At 44.1% G+C, this 25,387-nt stretch overlaps 1 gene segment (V, D, J or C); it reads right to left on the reverse strand.

Moving 5' to 3' along the window:
- Positions 1-1,847: 1,847 nt before the first annotated feature.
- LOC140203875 (immunoglobulin heavy constant gamma 2-like) lies at positions 1,848-25,107 on the reverse strand. The segment is given in 4 exon segments: positions 1,848-2,730; positions 21,941-22,083; positions 24,050-24,373; positions 24,457-25,107. Coding segments are annotated over 4 exon segments (744 nt in total).
- Between the last annotated feature and the right edge of the window lie 280 nt (positions 25,108-25,387).

A 25,387-nucleotide genomic window follows, 5' to 3' on the forward strand; every position in this document is an offset into this window, starting at 1 on the left:
ATGAGAGGACTCCTTCATCCGGTTATCAGCAGTCATTTGGACAAAGCCCCAGGATGAGATTGAAAGGAAGAAATCTCAGTCTGTCTCTGTGGGAATGCCCCCAAACGCAGTATTGTGCAAAAATATACTTGGATCAGAATTTGGAGAGTCACACGTTCACAAAGTCGGGGAGATTTCCAGTGCCTAGAACACAGGGTGCAGAGCAGGAAGTGAGAAACATGTCCCGGATTTGGATATTAGTCCAGTACACTGGCCTTTGAGGATCTCTCCCTCGTACTCTGACCTCTCCCTCCTTGTCCTTCCTTGTTTCCCTCCCTCTTTCACCTTCCACCTTCTCTATTCATTTCATCAAGGGGTTGAGTTGGTGATGCAGATACACAAGTTCAGATCACATCACGGCAGCTGGGATGTTTAAACTCAGTTCATTAAACATGTAACTGTGGCTTTGACGAAATGGATTGATGTCCGTGTTTCAAGGAAGGGAATCTACTGACTTTACCTGGTCTGGCCTGTATATGTCTCCAGGCCCACGGTAATGTAATTGACCTTTAACTGCACTGTGAAATGACCCAGTAATCCACCCAGTTCAAGAGCAGTTGGGATGGGAAAGAAATGTTGTTCTACTCACATCTCATGACTGAATAACTAAAAGTCATCCACGGTTATATTGTATCATGACGGATCCATCACAGTTTAGATTTGTGATCAATCCCATGAGATTGGGATTGATTTTAATTTAAATTGCAGATATAGCATTAGGAATGACTCTTGTCAATAGTTGGATTGGCCAGTCCTGCTTACACATGAGTGACCAGTGTAAGTTCAGGTTATGGGCATGGGAAATCTCCACAGGATCTGGTCCTAAGTCATCTCCTTAGCTGCAATAACTTCCCCAGTATCTGAGTCAGTGCCATGCCCCCTCATGACATGCTCTGCACTCCAGGTTATGGGCACAGGGAGTCTCCTACAATACATGATTGTGGGTGCAGTCTCTAAAATCTGCTCCATATATATTTTCCCAAATGTCCGAACATGGTGCATTCCTCAGATATGGGGTTGGGAATCTGATACTCGGATTCTTCCAAATAGCTGATTTTAAATTGCTTCTCAAACATGGGAATCACCACCCTTCCCGAAGATCATTCGTGCATTCCCAAGCTCTTGTCATACTTCCTCATGAATGATGTTGAGAATTAACCACAATTTCTGGTCCTGTGGAGGAGTATTTTTCTCATTGTCTGCTCTTTCATAGTTTTCCCCAATGTCTATTCCTGGAGTATATTCCTTCAATATCTGGTCCTGTGTGCCTTCCTCTAATGTCTGTCCCTTGGACTTACTCTGCTCAAATCAGGTGCTGGTGTCCATCACACAAACATCTGTTGTATTCTATTCTATCTTGGTTTGCATTAATTTCGTACCTGTTTATCTTTTCTACTCCTGGTGTTGTATTTTCCTGCATTGGCATATTTTAAAAAAAATGCTATTTCTTGCTGACATCCCATTCAAACATGTGCCTGGTCGATATCCAGTTCTGCTTCACCTGTACTTGTACCAACACCTCCACACTCTCTGATGGGTTTCCTTCAGCTTAGCACCGAGCAGGCCAAAAGCTTTGGTCCCCACAGTAAGTTCTGTTTCACGGCAGTGATGCTGTTAAGTGCCTTTTCAGTGGCCTGAGAACAAAAATTCAGGGTGACTTGACAGTTCACTGTAGTGCAGAGGGACAAAGGTGCTGCCTTTCAGCTGAGACATTGAAGGGAGATTGTGCATACAATGGAGAAGCTCCTGTACCTACAGCTTTATAGGACATGGAGGGTGGAGATTAGGATAATGTGTTGAAATATGGGATTGAGACCCTCATTATTAAACATTCCACCAATATCTGTATCTGGGATGTGTAACACGGTTCTGAAAAACTCTTCCAATGGGCCTCTGTGTTTTCCTGAATATCTTTCTCAGGGTGCAGCACCTTGGTATTCCTACCATGGGAAATCCATTAAGAACATGAACAGTATGTGTGGGGCTACACTCATATATCACAGGCTGGAAATCTCTCCGATATTTGTCCCGGGATGCACTACCCATTTGTTGTACTTGGACGCATGTGAAGTCACTGCAGTGATGAGGGAACTAAGATGGGCTGAATGGTTTTATCAACTCCAGACACTTCATTTTCTCATTTACTTTGTTTTTTAATTCACATAATTTCAAATCATGATATAAACTCCAGCAGAATAATGAAAGAAAAGCTACAGGCAATGATTTCCATAACGTCTGATTTCCAAAATATGACAGAACAAGATCCCAAGCCCCCTCTCCACCACAATCCCCGTCCCCATGTCAACTTCTTGCTCCATAACAATAATACCCATTTCCTCACCTCCCTCTTCTCTTTCACTAAGCACACCCATATTCCCCGCTCCCCATTCCCAAGCCTTAACCCTGCCTTCCTCTGCCCTCCTGTATACCCCCTCCAGTGTCACATATCCTGCCATTTTCCCAATGTATCATCCACTGCTGTCCCTCCACCCACCGAACCGGCTCTGTGCCCCCATTTCCCATCTGGCATCCCCGGTACATTTAGAGGTTTATTTCCTGAAATGAGCAGTTGCAGTGCAGTAGCCTCGGATTGCCGAGTGAGTGAGATGGAGACTCCATTTCCAAACATCGCAGCCACACGGGGATCTCTTGACTGAATGTGGGGCGTGTGTCTGCTGGTCACTGCTGAACCTGAAATATAGACAGGAGAGTATGATATTGTGTGTGACAAGGTGCAGCACAGACATTAACCTGTGAGGACAGGTGAACTAAATAACAGATGGTCTGTCCTCATTCCAGGAGGTGGAATCCCATAAAGAGATGTCTGTCATTAGTCTCCGAGGTCACACCAAAACAAAAACCTGAATACCAGTTCAGACCTTTAGGGTGATCCACAGTTGGGCTAATGTTTTAGTTCCTGACTAAAACCATAAGATAAGACATAGGAGCAGAATTAGGCCATTTGGCCCATTGAGTCTGCTCCAGCATTTCATCATGGCTGATCCAATTTCCCTCTCAGCCCCAATTACCTGCCTTCTCCCAGTATCCCTTCATGTCCTGACTAATCAAGAATCTATCAACCTCTTCCTTACATATACCCAGTGAGTTGGGTACCACAGCTGCCTGTGGCAATGAATTATACAGATTTTCCACTCTCTGGCTAAAGAAATTCCCCTTCACCTCTGTCACCATCACATCAGCCAGTGCATTCCAGACATCCTCCACTCTCTGAGTATAAAACTAAGCCCTCACATCCCCTTGATCCTATCCCCCTCACCTAAAATTCATGCTCTCTGGTAATACATATTTCAACCCTGGGAAAGAGATACTCTCTCTCCACTCTATCTTTGTCTCTCATAATCTTGTAAACCTCGAGTAGATCCCGCACCCCCCAGCCTCCAAAGCTCCAGAGAAAACAACCCAAGTTTATGTGGCCTCTCCTGATTGCATGTTCCCTCGAAACCAGGCAGCATCCTGGCAAACCTCCTCTACACCCTCTCCAAAGCCTCAACATCCTTCCAATAGTAGGGCAACCAGAATTGTCCGCAATACTTCAGTGTGGTCTAACCTGAGTTTTATAAAGTTGTAACATAACCTCCTGACTTTTGAACTCAATGCCTCGATTAATAAAAGCAAGCATTCCTTAAACCTTGTTAACCAATTTATTGACCTGTGTAGCCACTTTCAAGGAGTATGACCTTGGATCCTATGATCTCTCTGCTTAACAATACTGTAAAAGACCTTCCCCTTAAAGGTGTACTGTCTCTTTACATTTGCCCTCCTGAGGTGTAACACCTCACATTTATCTGGATTAATCTCCATCTGCCATTTCTGAGTCCACATCTGCAGCTGATCAATGTTGTGCTGTATTCTTTGCCAGTCTTGCACACTATCCACAACTCCACCAGCCTTGGTATCATTCGCAAATTTACAAATCCACTCATCCACATTTTCATCCAGATTACTTATATACATTACAAACAGCAGAAGTCCCAGCACAGATACCTATGGGACTTCACTAATTACCGACCGCCAGCTTGAACAAATCCCCTAAACCATTAGCCTCTGTCTTCTATTCGCAAGCCAGTTCTGAATCCAAACAGCTGGTTTGCCACGGACCCCATGTATCTTAATCTTCTGGATTAGCCTCCCATGAGGGACTTTGTCAAATGCCTTACTAAAATTCATGTGGACAGCATCCACTGCCCTACCGTCATCAATCTGTCTTACCTTGTCAAAAAACTATCAAGTTGTAAGGCACAACCTGCCACGCATAAAGCCATGCTGGCTCTCCCTAATTAGGCCATGGCTTTCCAAAAGGGGATATCGAGGTACAACATTAGCCACTCGCCAGTCCTCTGAGAACTCACCTGTGGCAAGATAGGACACAAAGAGACTGGTCTCTTGCCTCCTTCAATAACCTGGAGTAAATCCCATCTGGGCTGTAGGACATCCATCTTAATCCTGATCAAGAGGCCCAACACTTCCTCCTCCTTGACTCTAAATGCCCAAATGTATTTATCTCCTCAGCACTGATCTCCATATCCTTTTCTTTGGTAAATACTGAAGCAAAGTACTCATTTGGCACCTCATTCATATTCTCTGCATCCAAGCAAATATTACCGCTCCCCCCATCCTTGAGTGGTCACATCCTCTCCTGAGTTATCCTCTTATTCTTGATGTATGTATAAAATGCCTTGAGATTCACCTTAATCCTACTTGTCAAGGACTTTTCATGGCCCCTCCTGGCTTCCGTCATTCCCTTTAGTTCCTTTATATAGAACATAGAACATAGAATTGTACAGCACATTATAGGCCCTTCGGCCCACAATATTGTGCCGACCCTCAAACTCTGCCTCCCATATAACCCCCCCACCTTAAAGTCCTCCATATACCTGTCTAGTAGTCTCTTAAATTTCACTAGTGTATCTGCCTCCACCACTGACTCAGGCAGTGCGTTCCATGCACCAAGCACTCTGAGTGAAAAACCTTCCTCTAATATCCCCCTTGAACTTCCCACCCCTAACCTTAAAGCCATGTCCTCTTGTATGGAGCAGTGGTGCCCTGGGGAAGAGGCGCTGGCTGTCCACTCTATCTATTCCTCTTAATATCTTGTACACCTCTGTCATGTCTATGGGAGAGTATAGGAGCAGGGATGTGATGTTGAGGCTCTATAAGGTGCTGGTGAAACCTCACTTGGAGTACTGTGGGCAGTTTTGGTCTCCTTATTTAAGAAAGGATGTGCTGACGTTGGAGAGGGTACAGAGAAGATTCACTAGAATGATTCCGGGAATGAGCGGGTTAACATATGAGGAACATTTGTCTGCTCTTGGACTGTATTCCTTGGAGTTTAGAAGAATGAGGGGAGACCTCATAGAAACATTTCGAATGTTGAAAGCAACGGACAGAGTGGATGTGGCCAAGTTGTTTCCCATGATGAGGGAGTCTAGTACGAGAGGGCATGACTTAAGGATTGAAGGGCGCCCATTCAGTACAGAGATGCAAAGAAAATTTTTTAGCCAGAGGGTGGTGAATCTATGGAATTTGTTGCCACGGGCAGTAGTGGAGGCCAAGTCATTGGGTGTATTTAAGGCAGAGATTGATAGGTATCTGAGTAGCCAGGGCATCAAAGGTTATGGTGAGAAGGCGGGGAGTGGGACTAAATGGGAGAATGAATCAGCTCATGATAAAACGGCGGAGCAGACTCGATGGGCCAAATGGCCGACTTCTGCTCCTTTGTCTTATGGTCTTTTGTCTCTTGTCATCCTCCTTCTCTCCAAAGAGTAAAGCCCTAGCTCCCTTAATCTCTAATCCATACTCTCTAAACCAGGCAGCATCCTGGTGAAACTCCTCTGTACCCTTTCCAATGCTTCCACATCCTTCCTATAGTGAGGCAACCAGAACTGTACACAGTACTCCAAGTGTGGCCTAACCAGAGTTTTACAGAGCTGCATCATTACCTCGCGACTCTTAAACTCTATCCCTTGACTTATGAAAGCTAACACCCCATAAGCTTTCTTAACTACCCTATCAACCTGTGAGGCAAATTTCGGGGTTCTGTGGACATGTACCCCCAGATCTCTCTGCTCCTCCACACTACCAAGTATCCTGCTATTTACTATGTACTCTGACTTGGAGTTTGTCCTTCCAAAGTGTACTACCTCACAATTCTCCGGGTTGAACTCCATCTGCCACTTCTCAGCCCACTTCTGCATCCTATCAATGTCTCTGCAATCTTCGACAATCCTCTATACTATCAACAACACCACTAACCTTTGTGTCATCTGCAAACTTGCCAACCCACCCTCCTACCCCGACATCCAGGTCATTAATAAAAATCACAAATAGTAGAGGTCTCAGAACCAATCCTTGTAGGACACCAAAAGTCACAACCCTCTAATCCAAATGTTCTCCCTCCACCATGACCCTCTGCCTTCTGCAGGCAAGCCAGTTCTGAATCCACCTGGCCAAACTTCCCTGGATCCCATGCCTTCTGACTTCTGAATAAGCCTACTGTGTGAAACCTTGTCAAATGCCTTACTAAAATCCATGTAGATCACAACTGCACTACCCTCATCTATATGCCTGGTCACCTCGTCAAAGAACTCCATCAGGCTTGTTGGACACGATCTGCCCTTCACAAAGCCATGCTGACTGTCCCTGATCAGACTATGATTCTCTAAATGCCCATAGATCCTATCTCTAAGAATCTTTTCCAAAAGCTTTCCCACCACAGACGTAAGGCTCACTGGACTATGATTACCTGGACTATCCCTACTTCCTTTTTTGAACAAGGGGACAACATTCGCCTCCCTCCAATCCTCCGGTACCATTTCCGTGGACAACGAGGACATAAAGATCCTTGCCAGAGGCTGAGCACTCTCTTCCCTCGCCTCGTGGAGCAGCCTGGGGAATATTCCATCAGGCCCTGGGGACTTATCCATCCTAATGTATTTTAATAACTCCAACACCTCCTCTCCCTTAATATCGACATGCTCCAGAACATCAACATCACTCATATTGTCCTCACCGTCTTCAAGTTCCCTCTCATTGGTGAATACTGAAGAGAAGTATTCATTGAGCACCTTGCTCACTTCCACAACCTCCAGGCACATCTTCCCACCTTTATCTCTAATCGGTCCTATCTTCACTCCTGTCATCCTTTTGTTCTTCACATAATTGAAAAATACCTTGGGGTTTTCCTTTATCCTACTCGCCAAGGCCTTTTCATACCCCCTTCTTGCTCCTCAGCCCCTTCTTTTGCTCCTTTCTTGCTTCCCTATATTCTTCAATAGACCCATCTGATCTTTGCTTCCTAAACCTCATGTATGCTGCCTTCTTCCACCTGACTAGATTTTCCACCTCACTTGTCAACCATGGTTCCTTCACCCTACCATTCCTTATCTTTCTCACTGGGACAAATTTATCCTTAACATCCTGCAAGAGATCCCTAAACATCGACCACATGTCCACAGTACATTTCCCTGCAAAAACATCATCCCAATTCACACCCGCAAGTTCTAGCCTTAATGCATCAAAATTTGCCCTTCCCCAATTAAAAATTTTCCAATCCTCTCTGATTCTATCCTTTTCCATGATTTATACTCCTCACGTGCTTCATTTGATTCAAACTTCTGAAGGTTTACATACTTTTTCTTCTTGACTAAGTTCATCACATCTCTGGATATCCAAAGTTCTCTTATATTTCCATCCCCATCCTTCCTTCTAACAGGTACATACCTTTCCTGTACTCTGTGTAATTGCTCTTTAAACATCTTCCACTCTTTAAGAAGGGAGGAAGGCAAAAAAAAGGAAATTATAGGTCAGTTAGCCAAAACTCAGTGGCTGGGAAAGTGTTGGAGTCTCTTATTAAGGATGAGTTTTTGGGGTATTTGGAGACTAATGATGATATAAGTCAAAGTCAACATCGTCTCTACAATGGGAAATCTTGCCTGACAAATCTGTTAGAGTTCTTCAAGGAAGTAACAAGCAGGGTGGACAAAGGAGAGGCAGTGGATGTCATTTACTTGGATTTTCAGAAGGCATTTGTTAAGGTGCCACACTTGAGGCTACTCAACAAGATAAAATCCGATGATGTTACAGGAAACGTACCGGCATGGATAGAGGAATGGCTGACAGGCAGCAGGCAGTGAGTGGGAATAAGAGGGGCCTTCTCTGGTTGGTTGCCATTGACGAGTGATGTTCCGCAGGGATCAGTATTGAGACCGCTACTTTTCAGATTGTTTGTTTATGACTTTGATAATGGAATTGATGGCTTTGTGGCAAAGTATGAAGATAGGTAGAGGGGTAGATAGTGCTGAGGAAGCAATGCAATTGCAGCATGACTTAGACAAATTGGAAGATTTGGAAAAAAGTGGCAGATGAATTACAATCTAGGGAAATGTATGATAATGCATTTTGGTAAAAGGAACAATAGTGCGGACTATTATCTAAATGCGGAGAAGGTTCAAACATCAGAGGTGCAAAGGGACTTAGGAATCCTTGTGTAAGATTCCCAGAAGGTTAATTTACAGGTCAAGCCTGTGATGAAGAAAGCAAATGGAATGTTGGCATTTATTTCAAGGGGAATAGAATATCAAAGCAAGGAGATAACGCAGAGGCTTCATAAGACACTAATCAGGCCACACTTGGCATACTGTCATCGGTTTTGGGCCCAATATCTCAGAAAGGATGTGTTTTCATTGGAGAGTCCAGAGAAGGTTCATGAGGATGATTCCAGGAATGACGGAGTTAAGGTATGAGGAGCAAATGGCAGATTTGGGCCTGTACTCACTGGAATTTAGTAGAATGCGGGGGAATCTCAGTTACCAAATGTTTACCAAACATCTACCAAATGTTGAAAAGACTAGATAGGATGGATGTGGAGTGTATGTTTCCTCTGGTGGGGGTATATGGAACAAGAGAGCACAGCCTCAAACTTGAGGGGCAATCTTTTAGAACAAAGGTAAGGAGGAATTTTTTTAGCCTGAAAATGCTGAATCTGCGGAATGCTCTGCCACAAACTGCAGTAGAGGCCAAATCATGGATGTATTTAAGGTGGAAGTTAATAGTTTCCTAATCGGTCAGGGCATCAAAGAATATGGCGAGAAGGCAGGTGTATGAGGTTGAGTGGAGTCTGGGATCAGCCGTGATGGAATAGCAGGGCAGCCTTGATGGGCTGAATGGCCTAATACTGCCCCCGTCTCACGGTCTTATGTCTGATATGGACTTGCCAGAGAAAAGGTGTTCCCAATTAACGCTTCTTAGTTCCTGCCTAATGCCCTTGTAGGTTGCCCTGTGTCAATTTAAATCTCTTCCACAAGGACCATACCTATCCTTGTCGATAGCTATCCCAATCCCAATTTATCCGCATATTGAAATTCCTGATTACTCTCTTAACATTGCACTTTTGACATGCATTTTCTATCTCTCATTGTAATTTGTAGACTGCATCTTTGCTACTGTGCGGAGGTCTGTATATAACTCATATCAAGGACTTTACCCTTACTGTTTCTTAGCTCTACCCACAACAACTCTACAACTTCTGATCCTTTGTCACGTCTTTCTAATGATTTGATTTAATTTTTTTCCCAACACAGCTACACCACGCCTTCTACCTATCTCCCTGTCCTTTCAATTCAATGTTTTTTCTTTGGGCATCACCCCAAGGTTCATCACCCTTTTCCATTTCAACTCATCCCATTGACTGCAATTTTGCCCTAACATCAGCCTTTGCTTGCTAGCAGACTCACTACACACTGCCTCTGTTTGTAAACCAACGAATAGGTCCTCAGCTCTATCACTCCATTTTCCATCCCCTGCCAAATTAGTTCAAACCCTTCTGAACAGCTCCAGCAAACCTGCCCACAAAGATATTTATCTGCCTTGGATTCACGTGCAACCCATGAATATTCTTCCACCTTTTCCTTATCAAGACCCAGAAGACCCAGCATACTGATGCAGCTTCAGAGAAGGCACAACAGCTGCTGTATTTGTTTAGGAGCTTGAGGAGTTTTGGTATGTCACTGTGGAGAGCAGTCTCACTGCACACTGCTTCTGTTTGTAAACCAACGACAGAATATTATTTACTATCATGATAAATGATATATTTTCTAATAGAAATAGTAGTATTGGAATATCATTATTTGTGGATGATGGAGCTATATGGAAAAGGGGTGGGAATGTGGAATTTATAACACGGAAACTTCAAGAAGCAAATGTTAAGGTGGAAGATTGGGCATGAAAATAGGAATTCAGATTTTCAGCAGAGAAATCCAAAATAATGTTTTTCACTAGGGAGAGGACAGAACAACACTTGAAGCTATTACTTTATGGTATGGAATTAGAAAATGTGGATACCTTTAAATTTTTAGGAATCTGGTTTGATAAAAGACTCACATGGTCAACACATAGTAAAGAAATAATAACCAAAAGTAAGAAAGTGCTAAATGTTATGAGGTGTTTAAAAGGAAAGGAAAGGGGAGCTGACAGGGGCAATAAGGACAATACCAGTGGTGGCAATGCAGGTGGAGTTTGGAGAGACACCTCTGGAACTGAGAAGATCACAACTTGTGTTAACATATTGGGTAAACCTACAAGGGCCTGGAGAACATCATCCAAGTAAACGGCTTTTAGATTGATGCTGGGAAAAGGAAAGAAAGAAATTCAGAAGTTTTGCATGGACTATTGAAGGGAAAGCAGAAAGGACAGGAGTTAGTAAAAAGGCAGTGAGTGATACAATGCCTTTTCCTGAGCTGTCTCCATGACTGTGTGAAGCACCAGGGGTGGATCCTAAATTATTCCAAAAGAGACAGAAAAATAGAGAGGTGATTTTAAATCAAGATATAGTTGAAACTTATGTAAATAATGGTCATTATGTATATTTACAAATGCAAACAAATGCTTCAAAACTGGCAATATTAGATTAGGGGTAGGATTGGTGGTGCCTGATTTTAACATGAAAAAGCAGGTGAGGATAGATGATGATTTCTCAGTGTATACAGATGAAATGACAGCTGGACTATTCACTTTGCAGTGGGTGGAGGGGGTAAGATCAATTAGATTTGCAATATTGTCTGATTCAAGGACAACAATCAGGAGTCTAAAAGATTTACATTCAGAGGCAAGACGAGACATTGTAAGTAAGGTAATACAAACCTTATTTCGACTATATAATAATATCCAGAAAGAAATGGGATGGTTGAGGAATGCAGGAAAGAGCAGGAGGCAGGAGGTGATAACATCAAAATTGAGATTTGGGCACACAGGATTAAGGTACATCGTTTTTCATGAAGAAACACAATAATGGGAGTTGTGATTATTGTAATCAACAAGACATAATCAAGAGAGTGGTTGGTTGATTTTAGAGTTATCACAGAATAAAATTCAATTTAAAATTAACAGCATTTTGCAGAAAGGATTGCAGGATTATTACCTTAAGTATATAATGCAGTTCGTTAAGAACACAGGTCTTTTTATAAATTTGATACAAATATAAATATGGGGTCAAATTTAAAAATGTGTGTCATGATATGTTGACCCACACTCTGGTTCAGTAGTGGCGGTAATGCACCCTCAAGCTTTTTGCCAACCACCATAAAAACCTTAGAACATTATCGACTATTGAAAGGCCCAGACGGGGTTGATGGGGAAAGGATGTTTGCGAGAGTGTCGGGATGCCAGTATACACAGGCCACTCCCACCATAGGCTGTTTGCCAAGGGAAGACAGGAGGGAAACACCAGAGAAAAAGTCAGGTAGACACAGTGAACCAGAACTCCCACCTACCTGTTTCTATCCCTGCCGCCATTGGTTAAAAGGTCTGCTGGTCCTCCCACCCGTCTTTCATCTGGTTAGAGAAACATACAGACCATCTACCTCTATTGGTTGGAGGTCTGCATGTTCCCACCCTCCCTTTTTATCTCCATTGGTTTGCGCACAGATCTGACATACGGCTTGCCCTACCAGTGGTCACATTTTTTAAAGTCGTTGTGGGGGTTGAATCGCATGAAAATTTTTCAGAAAGGTTCAATTCCTCGGCACAGATTCATCCTGCAAATTAACCATGAGAGAATCCTGCACAAGGATTCACAAAACCCTTTGCATCTCAGAGTTTTGTATTTTCTGTCCATTAGGAAAGAGTCAACCATTTCATTTCTTCTACCAAAGAGCATGACCATACAATTCCCAACATTGTATTCCATCTGCCTCTTCTTTGCCCACTCTCCTAATCTAATCTATTTAACTGTTTCTGTATTGTCCCTGCTTCCTCAAAACTACTTGCCCCTCGACCTATTGTCTGCAAACTTTCCAACAAATCCATCAAGTCCAACATCCAAATCACTGACATATAATGTAAAAAGGTAAAATCTTTCTGAATGTTGTGGTGTACACCATCTGGTCCATGTGACTTATTTACCTTCAGACCTTTCAATTTCTCAAGAATCTTCTCTGTAATAGTGGTAGCTTCACACACCTCATGACGCCGACACCTGGAACTTCTAACAGACTGCTAGTGTCATCCTCACTGATGCAAGGTATTTATTCAGTTTGTCCACCATTTTCTTGTCCCCCATTATTACCTCTCCAGTATTTTTTCCAGTGGTCCGATACCCACTCTCGCATCTCTTTTACACTTTATGTATCTGAAGCAAGATTTGGTGTTCTCTTTAATACTATTGGGTAGCTAACTTTAGTATTCTGTCTTACTCTTCTTACTGATGTTTTTAGATGCCTTCTGTTGGTTTTAAATGCTGCCCAATCCTCTAACTTCCCACCAATGCGAGCTCAATGATATGCCCTGTCTTTGGCTGTTATGTTGCCTTTGACTTCCATTGTTGTGTCATCTTGCCATGGTTGTGTCATCTTGCCTTTTGAACGCTTCTTCCTCCTCAAATCCCCGTCTGAATCCTCAGGCAATGGCAGCGAGGCATTACAGAGGGTTATTTCCCTCTTGGAAATAGACTTCGAGGTTCAGCGTAAAAGAATCTTTTTCCTTCCTTCAGACCTAGTGGCTGGATTCCATAAGCTTGGCTGCAAGTTCCCCAGACTGTTCAGATATTTCCTTGGTCCTCTCCTGAACGAGAGGTCCCAACTAGATGGTGTTGGGACTTGCAGTGTATTGACGGGAAATGGCTTGTTCATCCTTGAGGGCAGGACTTGGTCACTCGAAGGTCTCAGGTTACCTCACACGGAAGGCAGCCCTCTTATTGGTTGTTGGTCACGGGAGAGTCTGAGTCTCAGAACACCATGGCGCAAACAAACCCTCTTATGATGACTGGAGCAAGCAATGATTCTCCCCTCCCTCCAGTCCACAGCTGGGGACATTCGGCCCACCAGTGACAGTCTTTCCCACAGTAAAAGCAGCGACCTTGACTCTGACGCCGGGACCTTTCATCGGCGGAGACTCCAGTACAATCGACCTGCATGGGTCCAACTGGATCTTGAGTCGGCGACGGGCTGGTTATGGTCCGAGGTTCGGGGGTGAAACTGCGATGCGTAGGGACTGGGATTGGACCGGCTCACTTTGACTTCCTGAAGTGGTCCCACTTTTGGTCTGCCAGATGATTATTGAGATGGATGGACTGATCACTCAAAGCTTCTGCGATCTCAGTTGGCTTTCCTGAGGAGAGGCATCCTTCAGTTCATCCGTGGCAGTAGAACATGCCCACGGCCTCCCCATTCCAACCACTCTTCTGGGCCAAGGTCCAAAATTCGACTGCATTGTCGGCCGCAGACCATACCCACTGTTGAGCTCGCTGGCACCGATGAGGTGATTAAACACCTTCCTCATGGCAGCCATGAATTCCTCTGAATCCGAAGAGGTCTCAGACCTACATTCCAAATGCGTAGTGGCCCAGGCCAGGGCTCTTCCAGTCCGGAGAGAGATAATGAAGGCCACCTTTCCTCACTCTGAAGGGAATTGGGACAGCTGTAGTTCAAACATGAATGAGCATTGGGTGAAGAGCCATGGCAAGAACCCGAGTCACTGTCGAATCTCTCTGGGGTTGAATGATGTGCTGGCTCCATACAAGCATGAAATGGCTTTTCCAAACGACCTTGGCTTCCTCCTTGCAAAAGTTGTTGAATGGCTACCTGGTGTTCGTGAATCTCCAGGCCTTGTCTGGAAATCCTTGTCACCACAGTGGACGAAAGATTTTGATATCCCACTGGGTCCATGTTTGCTCAATTGTAATGTGACAAGAGTCCTTGATGAGAATGGTTTGGACCCAATTGCCGGGGTAAACGAAGCAAGGTTCTAAACACAGTATCAAACTAGATCTGAGCGCAAAACAAATGCTGGATGATATCACCAGTTGGCTTATGATTGAGCACCGAACCTCTGTTCAGCTGTTCCTTAAATACTTAATTCTTGGTGCCCAAACATGATTATCAATTAGCAGGACCATCCTGATTCCCTAAAGGGGCCATGCCAGCTATCCATACTCCCGGAAGTTGGTGCAGTTGGGAGTGTCTTGTAATAACGACTTCTGGCTAGTCACGCTTGCCGTTGAGAATACCATGGACACAATCTTTGATATCCCTGTTCCTGGCAGCAGGGATGCAACATACCATCTGGGTGTCTCTATCGAGCCCACAGAGCCTCGTCCCTGTTCTTCTGATGAAGGAATCTCCTATCATAACTACATTCCTCTTCAACTCTCTCCTCTTCTGAGCCACATCACCAGACTCAGTGCCAGAGACCCGGTCATTCTGGCTCCCCCCAGTAGATGGATTCCTCTCCATTGTATCTAAAGTTAAATGCTTGTTATTGAGGGGAACAGCCACAGGTGTTCTCTGCACTGGTTCTGCATTTCCCCTCAATCTCCTGACAGTCACCCAGTTACCTGTCTCCTGCAACCTTGGGGTAACTATCTCTCTGTAGCTCCTGTCTATCACTTCGTCATTCTCCCGTATGAGTCGAAGGTCATCGAGCTGCAGCTCCAGTTCCTTAATACATTCTCTCAGTTGCTGCAACTCGGCGCACCTGGTACAGATGTGTTCACCTGGGAGACTGGAGTCTCCCAGACTTCCCACATCCCACACAGAGTGCAAAACCCTGCCCCTGAAACCATTCTCACTAAACTACCATGTCCTAATAGATGAGGAGTGAACAAATAGGAACAGAAAGAGAGAAACCTTGTGGTCTTATGGAAGGTGGAGCAGGGTTGAAATGGAGGAAATTCATGAGACATAATCTCCCACACACACAGCCTTGTTGACTAATCCTAATCAACCCAAGTTTTTTGAAATAGCTCTTAACCCTCAGGTCTCCTCCATTAAAACCATAAGATATAGCAGTAGAATTAGGCCATTTTGGCCCATCAAGTCTGCTTCACCATTTCATCATGGCTGATCCACTTTCCCTCTCAGTCCCAATCTCCTGCCTTCTCCCTGTATCCCGTCATGCCCTGACTAATCAAGAATCTATCAACCTCTGCCTTGAATATACCTAAAGAATTGGCCTCCACAGCTGCATGTGGCAGCAACTTCCACAGATTCATCACTCTCTGCTGAAAAAAATTTGTCCTGATATCCTTTCTAAAACAGGCCCCTCAATTTTGATGCTGCGTTCTCTGGTCATAGACTTTTCCACCATGAGAAGCATCCTCTCTATATCCACTCTATCAAGGCCTTTCAACATTTGATCAGTTTCAATAATGTCAGCCCTTATTCTTCTGAATTCCACTGAGCACAGGCCCAAAGCCATCAAACGGTCTTCATATGACATGCTTTCAATTCTGGAATCATTTACATGAATTCCTTTGAACCCTCTCCAATGTCAGCACATCCTTTCTTAGATAAGGGGGCCGAAATTGCTCACAGTAGTCAAAGTGAGGCCTTACCAGTGCTTTTGAAAGCTTCAATATTACATCCTTGCATTTATCTTGTAGTCCCTTTGAAATTAATGCTGACATCACATTTGCCTTCCTCACCACTGACTCAACCTGCAAATTAACCTTCAGGGAATCCCACACAAGGACTCCCAAGTCCGTTTGCACCTCAGATTTTTGAATTTTCTCTCTATTTAGAAAATAGTCTATGCTTTACTTTTACGAGTTCCTTTACTTTTAACTCTGGTTCATTGCACAACCCCCAATGCAGAATAGCTAATTGCCTGGTGGGCTCAATCACCAGCTGCTCTGAAAAAAACAAGCTCGTAGGCATTCTACAAATTCCTTCCCTTGGAATCCGGCACCTTAATGATTTAGTACAGCACAGGCCGTTCAGCCCACAATATTGTGCTAAACCAGCTATAAAGCAAATCAAAACCGTCCAGACATCAATCCCTCCTACTTACACCATGTGCAGCGCCCTCCTACTTCCTTACAACAACTGAGAAAGAGATACTCTCTGTCCACTCATATGCCTCTCATAATCTTGTACACCTCTATCTGATGCTCAGAGGAAACAAACCAAGTTTATCCAGCCTCTCATGATAGCACATGCCCTCTAAACCAGGCAGCGTCCTGGTAAACCTCTTCTGCAACCTCTCCGAAGCCTCAGCATATTTCCTATAGTGGGCCAACCTGAACTCTACGCAATACTCCAGATGTGATCGAACCAGGCTTTTATAAAGTTGCAAAATAACGTCCTGACCTTTGAACTCAATGCCGCAACTAATACAAGCAAGCCTTCTGCAAATCTTGTTAAGCCCCTTATTGAACTGTGTAGCCATTTTCAAGGAGATTGAACTTGGATCACAAGATCTCTCTGCTCAGCAACACTGTTAAGAACCTTGCCATTAAAGGTGTGCCCTTGTTCCCTTCATAAACAGAGGTACAATATTAGTTCTGATGACTTATGCATCTTAATTCGGAGCAGGAAGGCTGCCAGTGAACGGCTAAGGATTTCTCGAGCGAAGGCATTTTGCTACTCGGGGTAAAAGAGAGGCAAGACTGCGCAAGCACATGACATCAACCAGTAGAGCAGGAAAAGTTCGAAAAGAAGACCGCCATATTCAGTGGGCAGCATTCAGAGCAGGCAACGGAGTGAGAAGTAGCAGAGTGAGAGGGCTTTAGCTCAATGGGCTTAGGCAGTAGCGAGGCAAGGTGGGTTTACCTGTGTTCATAGCGGAAAGGAAGTATGTGTGTGAGGCTGGTGTTCTGTGCTCGGTGTCAGATGTGGGAGGTCCTGGAGTCTCCTAGTCTCCTAGACAGCCATATCTGCACCCAGTGTGTCAAGCTGCGGCTCCTAAGGGACCGCGTTAGGGAACTGGAGATGCAGCTCGATGACCTTCGTCTGATCAGGGAGAGTGAGGAGGTGATAGAGAGGAGTTATAAGCAGGTGGTCACACCGGGGCCATGGGAGACAGACAAGTGGGTAACAGTTAGGAGAGGGAAGAGGAAGAGTCAGGTACTAGAGAGTACCCCTGTGGCTGTACCCCTTGACAATAAGTACTCCTGTTTGAGTACTGTTGGGGGGGACAGCTTACCTGGGGGAAGCAACAGTGGCTGTGCCTCTGGCACAGAGTCCGGCCCTGTGGCTCAGAAGGGGAGGGAAAGGAAGAGAATGGCTGTCATGATAGGGGACTCTATAGTTACGGGGTCAGACAGGCGATTCTGTGGATGCAGGAAAGAAACTTGGATGGTAGTTTGCTTCCCAGGTGCCAGGATCCGGAATGTTTCAGGTCACGTCCAAGGTATCCTGCAGTGGGAGAGAGAACAGCCAGAGGTCGTGGTACATATTGGTACCAATGACATTGGTAGGAAAAGGGAAGAGATCCTGAAAAAAAGACTACAGGGAGTTAGGCTGTATTTGATTTGGTATTCGGAAATGAACCTGGTCAGGTGTCAGATCTCTCAGTGGAAGAGCATTTTGGAGGTAGTGATCATAATTCTATCTCCTTTACAATAGCATTGGAGAGAAATAGGAACAGACAAGTTAGAAAAGCGTTAATTGGAGTAAGGGGAATTATGAGGCTATCAGGCAGGAAATTGGAAGCTTGAATTGGGAACAGATGTTCTCAGGGAAAAGTATGGAAGAAATGTGGCAAATGTTCAGGGGATATTTGTGTGGAGTTCTGCATAGGTACATTCCAATGAGACAGGGAAGTTATGGTAGGGTACAGGAACCATGGTGCACAAAGGCTGTAATAAATCTAGTCAAGAAGAAAAGAAAAGCTTACAAAAGGTTCAGAGAGCTAGGTAATGTTAGAGATCTAGAAGATTATAATGCTAACAGGAAGGAGCTTAAAAAGGAAATTCTGGGAGCCAGAAAGGGCCATGAGAAGGTCTTGGCAGGCAGAATTAAGGAAAACCCCAAGGCATCCTACAAGTATGTAAAGAGCAAGAGGCTAAGATGTGAAAGAATAGGACCTATCAAGTGTGACAGTGGGAAAGTGCGTACGGAGCCAAAAGAAATAGCAGAGGTACTTAATGAATGCTTTACTTCAGTATTCACTATGGAAAAGGATCTTGGTAATTGTAGTGATGACTTGCAGCAGACTGAAAAGCCTGAGCATATAGATATTAAGAAAGAGGATGTGCTGGATCTTTTGGAAAGCATCAAGTTGGATAAGTTGCCGGGACCGGATGAGATATACCCCAGGCTACTGTGGGAGGCGAGGGAGGAGATTGCTGAGCCTCTGGCAATGATCTTTGAATCGTCAATGGTGACAGGAGAGGTTCTGGAGGATTGGAGGGTTGCAAATGTTGTTCCTTTATTCAAGAAAGGGAGTAGAGATAGCCCAGGGAATTATAGACCAGTGAGTCTTACTTCAGTGGTTGGTAAGGTGATGGAGAAGGTCCTAAGAGGCAGGATTTTTGAACATTTGGAGAGATATAGTATGATTAGGAATAGTCAGCATGGCTTTGTCAAGGGCAGGTCGTGCCTTACAAGCCTGATTGAATTTTTTGAGGATATGACTAAACACATTGATGAAGGAAGAGCAGTAGATGTAGCGTATATGGATTTCAGCAAGGCATTTGATAAGGTACCCCATGCCAGGCTTATTGAGAAAGTCAGGAGGCATGGAATCCAAGGGGACATTGCTTTGGGGATCCAGAACTGGCTTGCCCACAGAAGGCAAAGAGTGGTTGTAAATGGGTCATATTCTGCATGGAGGTTGGTGACCAGTGGTATGCCTCAGGGATATGTTCTGGAACTCCTACTCTTCGTGATTTTTATAAATGACCTGGATGAGGAAGTGGAGGGATGGGTTAGTAAGTTTACTGATGACACAAAGGTTGGTGGTGTTATGGATAGTGTGGAAGGCTGTCAGAGGTTATAGTGGGACATTGATAGGATGCAAAACTGGGCTGAGAAGTGGCAGATGGAGTTCAACCCAGATAAGTGTGAAGTGGTTCATTTTGGCAGGTCAAGTATGATGGCAGAATATAGTAGTAATGGTAAGACTCTTGGCAGGGTGGAGGATCAGAGGGATCTTGGGGTCCAAGTCCATAGGATGCTCAAAGCAGCTGCCCAGGTTGACTCTGTGGTTAAGAAGGCATACGGTGTATTAGCCTTCATTAATCGTCAAATTGAATTTCGGAGCCGAGAGGTAATGTTGGACCCTGGTCAGACCCCACTTGGAGTACTGTGCTCAGTTCTGTTCGCCTCACTACAGGAAGGATGTGGAAGCCATAGAAAGGGTGCAGAGGAGATTTATAAGGACGTTGCTTGGACTGGGGAGCATGCCTTATGAAAACAGATTGAGTGAACTTGGCCTTTTCTGCTTGGAGCGACGGAGGATGAGAGGTGACCTGATAGAGGTGTATAAGATGATGAGAGGCATTGCCCGTGTGGATAGTCAGAGGCTTTTTCCCAGGACTGAAATGGTTGCCACAAGAGGGCACAGGTTTAAGGTGCTGGGGAGTAGGTACAGAGGAGATGGTATGTTTTTTTTTATGCAGAGAGTTGTGAGTGCGTGTAATGGGCTACTGTCAACGGTGGTGAACGTGGATACGATAGAGTCTTTTAAGAGACTTTTGGATAGGTACATGGAGCTTAGAAAAATAGAGGGCTATGGGTAAGCCTAGTAATTTCCAAGTTAGGGACATGTTCAGCACAACTTTGTGGGCCAAAGGGCCTGTATTGTGCTGTAGGTTTTCTAAGTTTCTATGTTCCTATGTTAATCCCTTTACGGAGGCCCAATACTTCCTCCAACTTTACCTCGAAATGCCCAAATTTATTTGTACATTCAGCACTGATCTCTTGGTCATCCACATCTTTTTCCTTTGTAAATACTGAAGCAAAGTACTCATTAAGTACCTCACTCACATTCTCTGCATCCAAGCTGATATTCCCCCCTTTATCATTAAGTGGTCCCACCCTCTCCCGAGTTATCCTCTTACCCTTGACTTATGTATAGAATGCCTTGGGATTCACCTTAATCTAACTTGCCAAGGACTTTTCATAGCCCCTGCTGGCTTTCCTAATTTCCTTTAGTTCCTTTCTGGCTTCTTTATACCCCTAATGTGCTTTGTTTGATTCAACCTTTACATACTTGATCTTTTTCTTCTTGACTAAACTCATCACCTCTCTGAACATCCAGGGTTCTCTTATCTTTGCATCCTCATCCTTCCTTCTGACAGGAACATACTTTTCCTGTACTCTGTGCAATTGCTCTTTAAACACCTTCCACATGTCTGATGTGAACTTGCCAGAGAAAAGGTGTTTACAATTAACAATTCTTGGTTCCTGCCAAATGCCCTTGTAAATTGCCCTATGCCAATTTAAAATTGTTCCACAAGGATAATACCTATCCTTGTCAATAGTTATCCTGAAAGTTAACGAGTTGTCACTCTTCCCTTACTGTTCACCCACTGAAAGATCAGTCACCTGGCCAGGCTCATTCTCCAGTACCAGGAGCAGTATGGCCCCTCCTTTCATTGGACCATACACATATTGATTTGAGAAACCTTCTTGGATGCACTTAACAAATTCAGCCCGATCAGAATCCCTTAAACTCTCCCATGTAGCATCAGCAAATCTTGAAGCCAGGTTAATTGTTCCCCTGCAGTTCAGGTGCAATCCATCTCAATCAACCTGCATACTGAAATTCCCATTGATTATCTTAACATTGCACTTTTGACATGCATCTTCCGTCTCCCATTGTAATTTGTAGACCACATATTTGTTATACTATTTGCAGGTCTGTTTCTAATTCCCATCAGGGACTTTCACCCTTGCAAATTCTTAGCTCTACCTAGAACGGTTCTATACCATCTGATCCTATGTCACCTCTTTCTAATCATTTAATTTAATTTTTTACCAACACAGCCACACCACACCTTCGGCCTACTTCCCTGTCCTTTCGATACAATATGTATCCTTGGACATCAAGCTCCCAGTTATACAGTAATCTTCTTTCAGCCACAATTCAGTGATACCCATAATGTCATACATGCCAATCTGTAGCTGTGTTACAAGTTCATCTAGCATAGTGTATTCCGTATACTATGTGCGTTCAGATATAACACCTTCAGTCTTGTGTTTATCACAGTTCAAAATTTTGTCTCCCTTTTACATTGTAACTCATCCCGTTGACGGCAATTTTACCCGAACATCAACTTCTTCTTGCTAGCAGTCTCACTACACACTGCTTCTGTTTGTAAACCAACAACTTGATCCTCAACCCTTTCACTTCATTTCCCATCCCCCTGCCAAATTTGTTCCAACCCTTCTGAACAACTCTAGCAAACTGGTCTGCAAATCTATTTGCCTCCATCGATTCAGGTGTAACCTGTCCCTTTTCTACAGGTCATAACTTCTGCTTACCAAGGCCCAGAGTCTTCGAGTAAAGAGGAAAGGTGTAAAGTTCCCAGGGGTTGTGAAGGGCTTCAGACTGCATTGTCTGTTGACTGTGCTGTCGTTGGGATTGCAGTGTCAGAGAATGCAATGTGAAGTAAGGAAGGTGAAAGTTTGGGTTTCATGGGAGTCTCTGTTAGTCACTTGGTTACCTTGATAACGGTGACGAAGGTGCTGTAGAGGAAACTGACGATGAACAGAATGGCAAAGGCAGCAACTGTAAGCACATTGTCATCTCCATCCACGTGTCCCTGTTCTTCCTTCCCCTCCTCTCCTGTCAAGTCTGTGCAGATTCCTGAAAGAATTGAGAAAGTGAGACTGTTAGTTTCTTGTCGATGTTTCTTGAAGATCAACATGGCAATAAACTTGAGTAAACTTAATGACTCAAATCATGTTTCCCCACAGCATGTCATTTGTAACCAGGGAGCAGCTGGATAGAGCTAAATGAACTAGTTTCTCCGAAACGACTATGTTCGCTCCGTTAAAAATATTGACCAGATATTCACTTAGCGTTCATTAAACATCATCCCAGTTTGTAATTTACTCTGGGAAGTGCATGTATGTTCAGCAGTCCCTCCAAGACAGTTTATCCAAAGACCTGCTGTTAGTTCCTGCGTATTCATTTCATTGATTATTATCTCTGCAGTTAAAGCCTTTCAGACTGCTAACAGATCTGCCAGCCTTGTGTGAGTGGCAAAGTTTGTCATGTGTGTTTCTGCCCAATATCTAAACCATGAATAAATCTAGTGAATAGTGTCAGCACTGAACACATTGCTGCAGGTCACAGGGCATCACTGTCTACATATTGTCCCTTCTTTCTGTAACCCTCCACTTTCTGAATGAGATCACTAAATGTCTTCACAAAGTTGATGAAATATCTTTCCCTGTCAATTACCTTTGTATATTTGAAACTGCGGACCAATCCAGAATGTTCTGTCATCTGTACAGTAGAAACTAGAATACACATACACCTATAACCATTTGAATGTCTGTCTGCCTGTCTATATAATGAAGGACAGAACCAACCAGGCAACACTTCCAGCCCCTCATGTTTGAGTCACACAGTTGTATCCCAAAACATACCGGCACGGAACACTGGCAGCCGAATGCTTTCCGTACCTTCTTTATTGAACTTTGATTGCACAAACACAGGCTGACATTCAACCTCTCATGTAGTCTACAGAAGTTTCCAACAGGATCAGACCTGACACTAGGAAGTTTTTAAAAAAAACTGCAGGATCTCAGACATGTTAGTAATTTATTTTGATGTATTTAATCATGGAAATATATATTTCCATTTTGAGCTAATGAGAAAGAACTTGCAGGTAACCTTGCTTGTTTCAGGGAGATAAACCACATTGTTGTAGGATCAGCCACCAACTGGAGGTTGACCAGTGGGGTAGCTGGCCACGGGAATCTCTGCTGCAAAGAACTCAGTGACCTGACACTTGTCCTTTTATCTGATGAGGAAGTGTAGCTTTAGAGGGTTCCTACTGGGAATGGACTTTTTTATTCATCTGAAGTTTTCCTGGAATATTCTGCTCTTACACCATTCAGGCTAATATTTACACCAGGAGTGATCTCTCCACATCTAAAATGTAAAGGCTTTTTACTTTTGGAAATGAAAGAGAAATTGTGGAAAGTGTTCAGTGGGTTAGAAAACACTTGTGAACAGAGAAAGGGATAACATTGAGAGAGCATCACAAGTGTACTCTGTACCATTGCTTCAGCACTAGTTCTGTGCCTGGCTGAGTACTGTGCATCTCTCTGGTTTACTGGAACTCAACAACTGTCTGGTGTCCAGTTACATTCCACGATGCCTGCTCCAGTGAAACTCAGTTCCTCCAGTTCTGCTGACAGATAGACTTGCTTCATGTTTCTGAGATGCTGGTGTGAGAACATTGACCCTGCAGTCATTATTTCATCATTCCCTCACTGACAAGGCCGGCATTCCTTGCTCTGCTCCAGCAGGTCCGTCACAGAGCAGTGAAGAGTTTGGTGTGGGAATTATGGATACAGGTAAACAGGGTAGGAAGGGCAGTGTCCTTCACCAAAGAACATCAGTGAAATAGTTTGTAATCTAAAACTGGCTTGAAGCATTGAATGAACTCTGATTCTTTCCCACTCTCTGCCTCTGCATTATTAATCCACTCACACAACTACAACAATGCCAGACTTGCCGTTACCTATTGACCTTGCTTGTCCCTGGGTTGTGGCTGTGGCAGAGGATGTCAACAGTACAGTGAATCTCAGAATCATACCTTGAATGTTTTTCACATCCTGCCTGACACTGGTGTTGGAGGGGGGATGAGACACTGTGCATCTGAAAACTGAGCCTTCCTTCCACTCCTCTGTGCTCACGGTCAGGTCGTAGCTGGCAATGAAAGTCCCTGCCTGTTCCAGAGCAGTTGGTCTCACACTGGTGTTGGAAGAGATCAGAGAGTCCCCTTTCTCCCAGGTGGCGGTTATTTGGTCCGGGTAGAATCCAGAGGCAACACACTCGAGGGTGACCGTGTTCCCACTGTTGGTCTCTCCCTCTGGCGGTGGCAGCAGTCTGACTTTGGGACTTTTTGTCTCCAGTGGAACTGATGGGCAAACAATGGAAATGTCAAACATTTTTACTGAGGTAACCAACGTTGTCCATTTTAATCGCTGACCTCTTGCCCACCTTTGGTACTTTTTGTCCGTGCTGATACTGGTGAGGTTGCAGAAGGTTGTTGGGCAGAGCAAGTGTACTCCACCCCACTGGTCCACTCCTCCACACTGGTCTGGAGTTGGCTGATCACTGTATCTTGGGTTCCTTCCTCTCTTGGTTTTTTGGTCACATTTGCTTTAACTTTCTCCCTCTCGTTCACCTTCCAGTGGATTTGGACCTGGCTCAGATCAGCACCCACAATCATACACACCAGAGTAGCGGTCTGGTTGATCCACATCTCTTCAATGGAGGGATTTTGGATAAAGACGGACAACTCTGTAGATGAGTAATAGAAAACTTACAAACTGGACGATATCTATTGTCAGCTGGCTTGACAACTTCAGCTCAGACTTATCCTGAAGCTCAACTTGTACATAATTGTACAATGGGGTGAAATCAGGTTTGTCTGCAGAGTGGGTTTGCTCATCTCTGTTTACAACCTTTGAATGAGAAAACAAAATCAAACATCAAGGAGCTTCTTTCCTTGGGACCCAGTTGGGTCACAACAGGGACTACAGGACAGTTGCCCAGCTACGTGACATTTAGCTGCTGCAATGCCAATCAAATGCACTATCAGAGCTGTCAATTGCAATGAGAGATGCAGTTTCTCATGAAAGATGACATTTCCTGAAATCTTCTTGTCTTGGAGCATGTGAGAGCCTGTAGATCCATTTGTGACATTGAGCTGAATCAATGAGCTGCCTCATATCTGTTAGGACTGAGCCTGAGATTCCTCCAGAATGAAAATTCTGATGCTGACTTTCGAATCTCCCATGAAAAATCTCTCTTTTCATTTCTGTAACTTGCCTGCCCTAGTCAATGATCTCACTTTGTTCCAGTTGTCCTATTCACTTCATCTATTTCCATCTCTACACTTTAAACCTCCCTGCCATTCTATTTCCTG

Source organism: Mobula birostris, chromosome 10, assembly GCF_030028105.1.
Source record: "Mobula birostris isolate sMobBir1 chromosome 10, sMobBir1.hap1, whole genome shotgun sequence".
In the NCBI taxonomy this organism is placed as follows: Eukaryota; Metazoa; Chordata; class Chondrichthyes; order Myliobatiformes; family Myliobatidae; genus Mobula; species Mobula birostris.